This window comes from Ranitomeya imitator, chromosome 3 (assembly GCF_032444005.1).
Source record: "Ranitomeya imitator isolate aRanImi1 chromosome 3, aRanImi1.pri, whole genome shotgun sequence".
Taxonomy (NCBI): Eukaryota; Metazoa; Chordata; class Amphibia; order Anura; family Dendrobatidae; genus Ranitomeya; species Ranitomeya imitator.
The window spans coordinates 306,031,660-306,045,792 of record NC_091284.1 but is presented as its reverse complement, the minus strand read 5'-3'; the positions used below and the strand labels follow the sequence as shown (position 1 = coordinate 306,045,792).

The window sequence follows — 14,133 nt, the reverse complement described above, 5'->3', positions numbered from 1 at the left end:
CCCCAGAGATCTGGTCGTTGCAGTATGACGCTCTGCCACTAAGGGGAGTGATGGTACGTCTGATGGCACTAAAGGAGTTCTCCTGACCAGGTATCACCAGAACACTTTACACTTCACACTCCAGCCACTAGGGGGAGCAAAAGGCTTTATTTATTGGGCCACTCCTCACACTGGTAAAACTAGGGGTTGGGGAGGAAGTTAGTCAGAAGCTGACTGGGTTGGATTCAGGCAACATCCCGTGGCAGGGGGTGTTGCAGGGAGAAGACACAGGGGGGTCCCTGTCAGGCGTGGGAACCTGGCAGGAGCCTAGCGAACAGAACAGAACGTAACGGAGCCGCGCCTGCACTTCCTTGCGGCGGTATCCTAAGAAAGAGACACGAAGGGAAGGATATTGTGGAACAGTGTAAACGAGATCAAACACAAAGGAGTACCAGTAGGAGTCGTGCTGTGAAACCAAGGCAACATCCTACTGAGGCGCGTAGCCGGTGGCTGGAACACCGCGGGAGTAACTGACTCTAGGCCTTACTTCGAACTCTGCAGGACAGTTAATTATAGGTTGGCTGTCTACCTTAAATTTCCTAAGAAGACATAGGGGGCAACAGTGGGAGAGGGGCATCTCTAGGGTCCCGGAAGACCTCCAGGCCTTCCCGTCATATGGGTGCGTCCTAGCCAAAACATACTGGGGGACGAGAAACTAGCAACATCTGGAACTAAAGAGAGAGAGAGCTGTAGAGAACGATGAACGAGAGCAGCAGTTGTGAGGACTATTCCGAATGCTCAGCAGGGTAGGACTACAACACACAGGCGCTAGTGGTAAGCAACGATTTCCATCTGCGAAGGAAACTCTGGAAGTGCCCATCGGACCGGCCGGTCTCTGATAGCCCTGTTAAACGTGCTCTGGATTGAGGATCCTGAAGTCTACAGTAAAGAGGTAAAGAGACTGCAACCCTGTGTCCTCGTTATTGACTGCACCTCACATCATCGCTACCTACACCACTGGGAAGCCCTGGGGACATACTTCACCTGTGGGAAGGTATACCATCCAGCTGCTATTCCATCACCCCAGCGGACCCCACAGCAGCGTCGGTCACCCTGACCGAACACCACAGGTGGCATCACAAACCCCTGACAGACTGCAGCACCTTTATTGGACGCCCCTTAGCAGGGTCATGGACCGGGTCTAGCCACCGTGACAGCCTCAGAACCAGAGAGACCCGGTACCGAGAACTCGTGGCCCTGTGTCTGGGGGCGATCCACTACATTTTGCAGGGACGAGTTGTAGATGGGAGAAGGGGTCATGGCAGTCTAGGCTGAATGGGAAAGAATAGGGAAAATGAAGGACAACAATCAATTCAGAATATCACTGATGAGAACCTGTACAGTATACACATTTATGGTCTGGAGATCACTGGTAATATAAATATAAATATGGCAACTGTATGTTGGTTACAGCATTGTAGCGCAGTGGATTTGGTTAAAGGTATTGTGTAGCCTTGAGGTCAAAGTCTGCCATCTCTTTATGTGACCGCAGACTTGTGAATCCTTTCAGCACATGCATTGCACACTGTCTGGGTTCTTCAGCAGCAGGAGTGGGCCATCATCTGACTGCAAGCATTTGATTTGCATACTTCAGACCACATTCAACTAGACATGCCATACCTTGCTTAATTCACTTGCATTGAGAGAGGTTACGCATGTTTAGTCGGCATGTGACCACCTCTATGGAACTCGCATATTTGAGATCACATGTCTGCTCCCTCCCAGTGATGGAGAATCCTGACTGCGCACTATACTCATGTTGGAACAAGTCACAAGTCTGCAGTCACATAGAGTATCTGCACACTTTAACCTCAAGCCTTGATAAGGTGTTCTTATCACTATTGTATATGCTGGTAATATTTGGTTCTGGTTTAGTAATATTTGTCTGTTATATTACAACATTATCGTTGTGGTATTATTTATAATTATTTTGTATTGTTATTATTAGTATATATGACTGGGGGTGTGACCATAACATAAAAAACTGATCTCACCAGGGTACAATATAAAGTATAAAAACAAGTTTATTAATGAGTCTAAAAGACAACAACAAATAATAATAGAACAGGGTACTAGAACCACAAAACAAGGGACATCTCTGCCATAGGTGATCCAGAAACAGTCGACTGACTAATACATTAAAAAATATTGCAAGGATGTGATGCCATGTTGTGAACCAATAGACTAAAAAAGATACACTAGCCAATCTGGCTATAGATATACATCTATCTGGGTAGCAAAATGCTAATCCTCTACTATATCTAGTGGGCTATGTATTCCCTAAACAGACAAAGCATCCATGTAGTACAAAGTATACCTGTATTGTCAGCCTGATAAGGATCAGCCTCGGCGTCCCTCTTATTATTAGTAGTATTATTAAATCTTATGGTTATCCTAACCGTATTAATAAAAATATTGGTCTTGAAAATCTTGTTTTTTTCAAGGCAGGGTTATACACACACGTGGTCAAAATTGTTGGTACCCATCGTTTAATGACAGAAAAACCCACAATGGTCACATAAATAACTTGAATCTGACAAAAGTAATAATAAATAAAAGATCTATGGAAATGAACAAATGAAAGTCAGACATTGCTTTTCAACCATGCTTCCACAGAATTAAAAAAAAAATAAAACTCATGAAATAGGCCTGGACAGAACTGATGATACCTTTAACTTAATATTTTGTAGCACAACCTTTTGAACCACTGCAATCAAACGATTCTTATAACTGTTAATGAGACATCTGCACCTCTCGACAGGTATTTTGGCCAACTCAAGATTTTTTATTTATTATTACTTTTGTCAGATTCAAGTTATTTCTGTGATCATTGTGGGCTTTTCTGTGATTAAACGAGGGGCACCAACAATTTTGACCACGTGTGTATAATTATATTATTGGTAATACAAAGTCCAACCTGGGGCTCTGTGGCAGACACAGCATGGGCATGTGTGCTTTTAAATGGCAGGGATGAATTCCAGTCCCAGTCCATCTTTGGCTGGGGCAGATATCTATTGGGCATTTCAGTCTGTCGATTGTATTGAGATAACCCTCCTGTAGCATTGTCATGGAGATGGAGAACACAGGAGTACTTAGGCTACTTTCACACTTGCGTCGTTTGGCCTCCGTCGCAATGCGTCGTTTTGGGAAAAAAACGCATCCTGCAAATGTGCCCGCAGGATGCGTTTTTTTTACATAGACTTGTATTGCCGACGGATCGCGATGTATGGCTATACGTCGCGTCCTTCGTGCACTGGATGCGTCGTGTTTTGGCGGACCGTCGTCACGAAAAAACATTCAAGGGAACGTTTTTTTCGTATGTCGGGTCCTGCATTTCCTACTGCGCATGCGCGGCCGGAACTCCGCCCCCTCCTTCCAGGACTTTAGAATGGGCAGCGGATGCGTTGAAAAACTGTATCAGCTGCCCACGTTGTGCTGGATTTTCACAACGTCCGTCGGTACATCGCGCCGACGCTTAGCGACGGCCCCGTACCGACGGAAGTGTGAAAGAAGCCTTAGCCGAACAAGCGCTCCTGTATATGGTAAATTTGACTGAAATGACTTTCCGAATGGCCAAAGAATCATTTGGTCGAGAGCCCTCTAATGTGTAAGGGGTCCTTTACTCAAATCCATCTGTTTCTTCATGTAATCACAGACAGACTTGCTGATTTTGAAATCAGGGCTCTGGGGGGCCATATAATTACTTTCAATACTCCTTCAATAGAATATGTCAATCAATTAACACTGCCCAAACCACGGGCAGCATGATTCATTACCCGGATGCATGATTTCAACCAATAATGTTTCTCTTTGAAACATCAGAGGCTTGAAAGGCCGACCTTGCCCATCTCTGCTCCAGGTTTCTTGCATGTGTGTACATCAGTAAGGACCTGTCAGTCACCTGAAGCAATACAGGGAGAAGCCCAACTAGGGCTGTGCTGGATTACCGTAGTTTAGTTTCTCTCTATAGTTTTCAGCTGACTCCTCAATTTATGTTTTCTCTGAAATGACAGAGAGTTTCAGAGAAAAAAATACACCTAGTTGCAATTGTGCAGCCAGACACTGATTCATGCTGATGTGGTTTAGGCAGCATGTATTGACTGACAGGTTGCATTTAATCTTCATTACGCTTAGTTCTTAATAAAAATCTTTATTTTTATATAGCGCTAACATATTCCGCAGCGCTTTACAGTTTTGCACACATTATCATCACTGTCCCCGATGGGGCTCACAATCTAGATTCCCTATCAGTATGTCTTTGGAATTACACTGGCTGCATATTTGAGGTTGTTGTACTGAAACAAAATAAATTTGCCACCAATCAGATTTCTCTTCAATGGTATTGCATGATGAATAAGTATATACCTGTATTCCTCAGCCTTGAGGACACAGAAAAATGCATGGGCGGAGGTTCCTTGTAAATTTTGGGCTGCATTTCAGAAAACGGAGTAAGGGATTTAATTATTAATGGTGTCTTCATTGATGAAAGGCAGATACCCATCATGCAATACCATTAAATGTACCTTCACACTAAACGATATCGCTAGCGATCTGTGACGTTGCAGCGTCCTGGCTAGCGATATCGTTCAGTTTGACACGCAGCAGCGATCAGAATCCTGCTGTGATGTCGTTGGTCGGGGCTAGAGGGCCAGAACTTTCTTTGGTCGCTGGCTCTCCCGCTGACATCGCTGAATCGGCGTGTGTGACACCGATTCAGCGATGTCTTCGCTGGTAACCAGGGTAAACATCGGGTTACTAAGCGCAGGGCCGCGCTTAGTAACCCGATGTTTACCCTGGTTACCATCCTAAAAGTAAAAAAAACAAACACTACATACTTACCTTCCGCTGTCTGTCCTACGGCGCTGTGCTTTCCTGCACTCACTGTGAGCACAGCGGCCGGAAAGCAGAGCGGTGACGTCACCGCTCTGCTTTCCGGCCGCTGTGCTCACAGCCAGTACAGAGAAGCACAGCGCCGGGACAGACAGCGGAAGGTAAGTATGAAGCGTTTGTTTTTTTTACTTTTAGGATGGTAACCAGGGTAAACATCGGGTTACTAAGCGCGGCCCTGCGCTTAGTAACCCGATATTTACCCTGGTTACCGGCATCGTTGGTCGCTGGAGAGCTGTCTGTGTGACAGCTCTCCAGCGACCAAACAGCGACGCTGCAGCGATCCGGATCGTTGTCTGGATCGCTGCAGCGTCATTTAGTGTGACGGTACCTTAAGGTACCGTCACACTAAACGATATCGCTAGCGATCCGTGACGTTGCAGCATCCTGGCTAGCGATATCGTTCAGTTTGACACACAGCAGCGATCAGAATCCTGCTGTGATGTCGTTGGTCGCTGCAGAAAGTCCAGCACTTTATTTCGTCGCTGGACTTCCTGCTGACATCGCTGAATCGGCGTGTGTGACGCCGATTCAGCGATGTCTTCGCTGGTAACCAGGGTAAACATCGGGTTACTAAGCGCAGGGTCGCGCTTAGTAACCCGATGTTTACCCTGGTTACCAGCGTAAAAGTAAAAAAAAAAAAAACACTACATACTTACCTTCCGCTGTCTGTCCCTCGGCGCTGTGCTTCTCTGCCCTGTGTAAGCACAGCGGCCGGAAAGCAGAGCGGTGACGTCACCGCTGTTTGTTAGGCAATCCCCACATGTGTTGCAGGGACTTGAACATATATGTCGAGGACCCCCAAGATCACTTTATCAGAGAACATACGCTCATCACTACTAGAGATCCCAACAGGAAAACACTCTGATAAGATTACAAGGTGGGTTAAGACATAACATAGCATGCAAATATTTGGATCCGTATCTAATAAAACTCGCAGGAGTGTGGGCTTTGAACTTTAATACTCACGTCTTAGGATCTCTCTTTGTTTCCTGACATACCAGGTATATAGAGCAGCGCGTTTTTGGGTTTTCATGGGAGTCCCTTTGTTAAGATGTTGAGAAAGATGTGATTGGTTCAGTCCAGTAATATCAACGACTTCTCTTTGGGGAATGTTATGTTGCTGCATGTATCCTTTAATCATCTTTGCAGCTCTCCATGGATCTTCACTATAAAAAAACATGCACATCACATTAATTCTAGTGTAATCATTATAATTTATTTAATGTTATGCACACAGAAGTGGAAGTCAGTCGTCCTCAAATCTTCTTCAGATCAGGATGGCAAACTTGATTTGCATTTTTGTATTTTGGTTCTCATGTTTTTTACATAAATGTTATCATCCTTTCCGTTTCATATGGCTTAAGTAAGTGTCCAGCAGTCTGGACTTGACATGTTTGCGTTTGTTAAGTAAAGTGGGAAAAATAAGTATTTGATACACTGTTGATTTTGCAAGTTTTCCCACCTACAAAAAATGGAAAGATCTGTAATTTTTTTCATAGGTACACTTCAACTGTGAGAGACAGAATCTAAAAAAAAAACAGTAAATCGCATTGTATGATTTTTACATAATTAATTTGCATTTTATTGCATGAAATAAACATTTGATACAATAGAAAAATAGAACTTAATATTTGACACAGAATTCTTTGTTTGCAATTACAGAGGTCAGATGCTTCACACACGGCAGCAGAATTTTGACACAGTTTCAGGGCCGTCAAGGGCAACATCGAGTTAAAGCTCCCTTCAAAGCTTTGTCTTTCCATTTGAGTTCAGTTCTGGAGACTGGCTAGGCTCCTCCAAGACCTTGAAATGCTTCTTACGGACACAATCTTTAGTTGCCCTGGCTGTGTGTTTCAGGTTATTGTCAAGCTGGAAGACCCAGCCACGACCTATCTTCAATGCTACTAATTGGGAAGGAGGTTGTTGGCAAAAAACTCAAAATACATCCATCCTCCCATCATTACGGTGCAGTCATACTGTACTCTTTCTAGAAAAGCACCCCCAAAATATGATGGTTGCCCCACTATGCTTCACGGTTGGGATGGTGTTCTTGGGGTTGTACTCATCACTCTTTTTCTTCCAAACACACCGAGTGGAGTTGATACCAAAAAGTTCTATTTTGGTCTTATCTGACCACATGAACCTTCTCCCATGCCTCCTCTCAATCATCCAGATGGTCACTGGTGATCTTCAAAGGGGCCAGGACATGTGCTGGAGTGAACAGGAGGACCTGGTGTGCTCTGCAGGATTTTAATCCATGATAGCATAGTGTGTTACTAAAGGTAATGTTTTAGACTATGGTCCAGCTCTCTTCAGGTCATTGACCAGGTCCTCCCATGTACCTCCTGACCTTTCTCAGAATCATCCTTAACCCCTTTACCCCCAAGGGTGGTTTGCACGTTAATGACCGGGCCAATTTTTACAATTCTTACCACTGTCCCTTTATGAGGTTATAACTCTGGAACACTTCAATGGATCCCGGTGATTCTGACAATGTTTTCTCATGACATATTGTACTTCAGTGGTAAAATTTCTTTGATATTACCTGCGTTCATTTGTGAAAAAATTGGAATTTGGTGATAATTTTGAAAATTTCGCAATTTCCCAACTTTGAATTTTTATGCAATTAAATCACAGAGATATGTCACACAAAATACTTAATAGGTAACATTTCCCACATGCGTACCTTGCATCAGCACAATTTTGGAACCAAAATTTTTTTTTTAGGGAGTTATAAGGGTTAAATTTGACCAGCAATTTCTCATTTTTACAACACCATTTTCTTTTAGGGACCACATCTCATTTGAAGTCATTTTTAGGGGTCTATATGATAGAAATTAACCAAGTGTGACATCATTCTAAAAACTGCACCCCTCAAGGTGCTCAAAACTACATTGAAGAAGTTTATTAACCCTTCAGGTGTTTTACAGGAATTTTTGGAATGTTTAAATAAAAATGAACATTTAACTTTGTTTCCACAAAAAATTTACTTCAGCTCCAGTTTGTTTTATTTTACCAAGGGTAACAGGAGAAATTAGACCCCAGAAGTTATTGTACAATTTGTCCTGAGTACGATGATGCCCCATATGTGGGGGTAGACCACTGTTTGGGCTCAAAGGAGAGCTTGGAAGGGAAGGAGCGCCGTTTGACTTTTCAATGCAAAATTGACAGGAATTGAGATGGGACGCCATGCTGCGTTTGGAGAGCCACTAATGTGCCTAAACATTGAAACCCCTTACAAGTGACACCATTTTGGAAAGTAGACCCCCTAATGAACTTATCTAGATGTGTGGTGAGCACCTTGACCATTAAGTGCTTCACAGAAGTTTACATGCAGAGCCGTAAAATTAAAAAATCACATTTTTTCACAAAAATGATCTTTTCGCCCCCAATTTTTTTCACCAAGGGTAAGAGAAGAAACACAGAGCCGTGAAAATAAAAAAAAAAATTTTCCACAAAAAATATTTTTTAGCCCCCAGTTTTGTATTTTCCCAAGGGTAAGAGAAATAATTGGACCCCAAAAGTTGTTGTCCAATTTGTCCTGAGTACGCTGATACCCAATATGTGGGGGGGACCACCGTTTGGGCGCATGGCAGAGCTCGGAAGGGTAGGTGCGCCATTTGGAATGCAGGCTTAGATGGATTGGTCTGCAGGTGTCACATTGCATTTGCAGAGTCCCTGATGTAACTAAACAGTAGAAAACCCCCCACAAGTGACCCCATATTGGAAACTAGACCCGCCAAGGAACTTATCTAGATGTGTTGTGAGAACTTTGAACTCCCAAGTGTTTCACTACAGTTTATAACGCAGAGCCGTGAAAATTAAAAATCTTTTTTTTTCCACAAAAATTATTTTTTAGCCCCCAGTTTTGTATTTTCCCAAGAGCACTGTTTTACTTTTTCAACGCAGAATTGGCTGAAATTGAGATCTGACGCCATGTCGCGTTTGGAGAGCCCCTGATGTGCCTAAACAGTGGAACCCCCCCCAAATATAACTGAAACCCTAATCCAAACACACCCCTAACCCTAATCTCAACGGCAACCCTAACCACACCCCTAACCCTAATCCCAAACCTATTCCCAACCATAAATCTAATCCAAACCCTAACCCTAACTTTAGCCCCAACCCTAACCCTAACTTTAGCCCCAACCCTAACCCTAACTGTAGCCCTAGCCCTAACCCTAGCCCCAACCCTAACCCTAACCGTAGCCCTAACCCTAACCCTAACCCTAATGGGAAAATGGAAATAAATACATTTTTTTTAAAAAATTTAATTTTTCCCTAACTAAGGGGGTGATGAAGGGGGGTTTGATTTACTATTCATAGCAGGTTTTCTAGCGGATTTTTATGATTGGCAGCCGTTACACACTAAAAGACGCTTTTTATTGAAAAAAATATTTTTTGCGTTACCAGTTACCACATTTTGAGAGCTATAATTTTTCCATATTTTGGTCCACAGAGTCATGTGAGGTCTTGTTTTTTGCGGGACGAGTTGACGTTTTTATTGATAACATTTTCGGGCACGTGATATTTTTTGATCGCTTTTTATTCCGATTTTTGTGAGGCAGAATGGCCAAAAACCATGAATTTCTTTTGAGGGGGTGTTTATACCGTTCCGCGTTTGGTAAAATAGATAAAGCAGTTTTATTCTTCGGGTCAGTACGATTACAGTGATACCTCATTTATATCATTTTTTTAGGCGCTTGGTAAGCCTGCAGCGCTGTAAGTCAGATCGGTGATCTGACAGAGTGCTGTGCATCTCAGATTACTGGGACAAAGTAAAAAAGTTAAAAAAAAAATTTCCAAATGTGTAAAAAAAAATATTCCTAAATAATGAAAAAAAAATATATATTATTCCCATAAATACATTTCTTTATCTAAATAAAAAAACAAACAATAAAAGTACACATATTTAGTATCGCCGCGTCCGTAACGACGCAACCTATAAAACTGTCCCACTAGTTAACCCCTTCAGTAAACACCGTAAGGAAAAAAAAAAAAAAACGAGGCAAAAAACAACGCCTCATTATCATACCGCCGAACAAAAAGTGGAATAACACGCGATCAAAAAGACAGATATAAATAACCATGGTACCGCTGAAAGCGTCATCTTGTCCCGCAAAAAAACAAGCTGCCAAACAGCATCATCAGCAAAAAAATAAAAAAGTTATAGTCCTCAGAATAAAGCGATGCAAAAATAATTATTTTTTCTATAAAATAGTTTTTATCGTATAAAAGCGCCAAAACATAAAAAATATATAAATGAGGTATCGCTGTAATAGTACTGACACGAAGAATAAAACTGCTTTATCAATTTTACCAAACGCAAAATGGTATAAACGCATCCCCCAAAAGAAATTCATGAATAGCTGGTTTTTGGTCTTTCTGCCTCACAAAAATCGGAATAAAAAGCGATCAAAAAATGTCATGTGCCCAAAAATGTTACCAATAAAAACGTCAAATCGTCCCGCAAAAAACAAGACCTCACATGACTCTGTGGACCAAAATATGGAAAAATTATAGCTCTCAAAATGTGGTAACGCAAAAAATATTTTTTGCAATAAAAAGCGTCTTTTAGTGTGTGACGGCTGCCAATCATAAAAATCTGCTAAAAAAAACGCTATAAAAGTAAATCAAACCCCCCTCATCACCCCCTTAGTTAGTGAAAAATTAAAAATTTTTAAAAATGTATTTATTTCTATTTTCCCATTAGGGTTAGGGCTAGGGTTAGGGTTAGGGTTAGGGTTGGGTCTAGGGTTAGGGATGGGGCTAGGGTTAGGGCTAGGGTTAGGGTTGGGGCTAGGGTTAAGGCTACAGTTAGGGTTGTGGCTAAAGTTAGGGTTAGGGTTGGGGCTAAAGTTAGGGTTAAGGTTTGGATTACATTTACAGTTGGGAATAGGGTTGGGATTAGGGTTAGGGGTGTGTCTGGGTTAGAGGTGTGGTTAGGGTTACCATTGGGATTAGGGTTAGGGGTGTGTTTGGATTAGGGATTCAGTTATAATTGGGGGGTTTCCACTGTTTAGGCACATCAGGGGCTCTCCAAACGCGACATGGCGTCCGATCTCAATTCCAGCCAATTCTGCTTTGAAAAAGTAAAACAGTGCTCCTTCCCTTCCGAGCTCTCCCGTGTGCCCAAACAGGGGTTTACCCCAACATATGGGGTATCAGCGTACTTAGGACAAATTGGACAACAACTTTTGGGGTCCAACTTCTCCTGCTACCCTTGGGAAAATACAAAACTGGGGGCTAAAAAATAATTTTTCTGGGAAAAAAAAGGATTTTTTATTTTCACGGCTCTGCGTTATAAACTGTAGTGAAACACTTGGGGGCTCAAAGTTCTCACAACATATCTAGATCAGTTCCTTGTGGGGTCTAGTTTCCAATATGGGGTCACTTGTGGGGGGTTTCTACTGTTTAGGTACATTAGGAGCTCTGCAAACGCAATGTGACGCCTGCAGACCATTCCATCTAAGTCTGCATTCCAAATGGCGCTCCTTCCCTTCCGAGCCCTCCCATGCTCCCAAACGGTGGTTCTCCCCCACATATGTGGTATCAGCGTACTCAGGACAAATTGGAAAACAACTTTTGGGGTCCAATTTCTCCTGTTACCCTCGGGAAAATACAAAACTAGGGGCTAAAAAATAATTTTGGGAAGATATTTTTTTATTTTTATTTTCACGGCTCTGCGTTATAAACTGTAGTGAAACACTTGGGGGTTCAAAGTTCTCACAACACATCTAGATAAGTTCCTTTGGGGGGTCTAGTTTCCAATATGGGGTCACTTGTGGGGGGTTTCTACTGTTTAGGTACATATGGGGCTTTGCAAACGCAATGTGACGCCTGCAGACCAATCCTTCTAAGTCTGCATTCCAAATGGTGCTCCTTCCCTTCCAAGCCCTCCCATGCACCCAAACGGTGGTTCCCCCCCCCCACATATAGGGTATCAGCGTACTCCGGACAAATTGGACAACTTTTGGGGTCCAATTTCTCCTGTTACCCTAGGGAAAATACAAAACTGGGGGCTAAAAAATAATTTTTGTGGGAAAAAAATTTTGTTTTATTTTTATGGCTCTGCATTATAAACTTCTGTGAAGCCCTTGCTGTGTCAAAGTGCTCACCACACATCCAGATAAGTTCCTTAGGGGGTCTACTTTCCAAAATGGTGTCACTTGTGGGGGGGTTCAATGTTTAGGCACATCAGTGGCTCTCCAAACGCAACATGGCGTCCCATTTCAATTCCTGTCAATTTTGGCATGAAAAGTCAAACGGTGCTCCTTCCCTTCCGAGCTCTACCATGTGCTCAAACAGTGGTTTACCCCCACATATGGGGTATCAGCGTACTCAGGACAAATTGTACAACAACTTTTGAGGTCAAACGATGGTTGCTCCCCCCCTCATATCGGGTATCAGTGCACTCAGGACAAATTGGACAACAATATTTAGTGTCCAATTTCTCCTGTTACCCTTGGAAAAATACAAAACTGGGGGCTAAAAAATATTTTTTGTGGAAAAAAAAATATTTTTTATTTGCGCGGCTCTGCATTATAAACTGTAGTGAAACACTTAGGGGTTCAAAGCTCTCACATCACATCTAGATGAGTTCCTTAGGGGGTCTACTTTCCAAAATGGCGTCACTTGTGGGGGGTTTCTACTGTTTAGGTACATTAGGGGCTCTGCAAACGCAATGTGACGCCTGCAGACCATTCCATCTAAGTCTGCATTCCAAATGGCGCTCCTTCCTTTCCGAGCCCTCCCATGCACCCAAATGGTGGTTCCCCCCCACATGTGGGGTATCAGCGCACTCAGGATAAATTGGACAACAACTTTTGGGGTCCAATTTCTCCTGTTACCCTCGGGAAAATACAAAACTGGGGGCTAAAAAATAATTTTTGTGGGAAAAAATGTTTGTTTTATTTTTACGGCTCTGCATTATAAACTTCTGTGAAGTTCTTGGTGGGTCAAAGTGCTCACCACACATCTAGATAAGTTCCTTAGGGGGTCTACTTTCCAAAATGGTGTCAATTGTGGGAGGTTTCAATGTTTAGGCACATCAGTGGCTCTCCAAACGCAACAAGGCGTCCCATCTCAATTCCTGTCACTTTTGCATTGAAAAGTCAAACGGCACTCCTTCCCTTCCGAGCTCTCCCATGCGCCCAAACAGTGGTTTACTCCCACATATGGGGTATCAGCATACTCACGACAAATTGTACAACAACTTTTGGGGTCCAATTTCTTCTCTTACCCTTGGGAAAATAAAAAATTGGGGGTGAAAATATAATTTTTGTGAAAAAAACGATTTTTTATTTTTACGGTTCTGCATTATAAACTTCTGTGAAGCACTTGGTAGGTCAAAGTGCTCACCACACCTCTAGATAAGTTCCTTAGGGGGTCTACTTTCCAAAATGGTGTCACTTGGGGGTTTCAATGTTTAGGCACATCAGTGGCTCTCCAAACGCAACATGGCATCCCATCTCAATTCCAGTCAATTTTGCATTGAAAAGTCAAATGGCGCTCCTTCGCTTCCGAGCTCTGTCATGCGCCCAAACAGTGGTTTACCCCCACATGTGGGGTATCGGCTTACTCAGGACAAATTGTACAACAACGTTTGTCATCCATTTTCTCCGGTTACCCTTGGTAAAATGAAACAAATTGGAGCTGAAATAAATTTTTTGTGAAAAAAAGTTAAATGTTTATTTTTATTTAGTTCCATAACATACATAAAAGGTATCAACCACTGAGGACTCTCAATTCTAAATATTTTTATTTAAACATTCCAAAAATTCCTGTGAAACACCTGAAGGGTTAATAAACTTCTTGAATGTGATTTTGAGCACCTTGACGGGTGCAGTTTTTAGAATGGTGTCACACTTGGGTATTTTCTATCATATAGGCCCCTCAAAATGACTTCAAATGAGATGTGGTCCCTAAAAAAAATGGTGTTGTAAATATGAGAAATTGCTGGTCAACTTTTAACCCTTATAACTCACTCAAAAAAAATTTTGGTTCCAAAATTGTGCTGATGTAAAGTAGACATGTGGGAAATGTTACTTATTAAGTATTTTGTGTGACATATCTCTGTGATTTAATTGCATAAAAATTCAAAGTTGGAAAATTGCGAAATTTTCAAAATTTTCGCCAAATTTCCATTTTTTTTCACAAATAAACGCAGGTAATATCAAAGAAATTTTACCACGACCATGAAGT

At 42.3% G+C, this 14,133-nt stretch overlaps 1 protein-coding gene across 1 annotated transcript in view; it reads right to left on the bottom strand.

The window, feature by feature from the left end:
• HNF1B (HNF1 homeobox B) overlaps window positions 1-14,133 on the bottom strand; it is a 216,197-nt gene that overhangs the window by 194,920 nt on the left and 7,144 nt on the right. Inside the window, exon 2 of the mRNA XM_069756585.1 lies at window positions 5,896-6,095. Within this exon, the coding sequence (XP_069612686.1) occupies window positions 5,896-6,095 (200 nt within the window). The remainder of the gene's footprint in view (window positions 1-5,895; window positions 6,096-14,133) is intronic.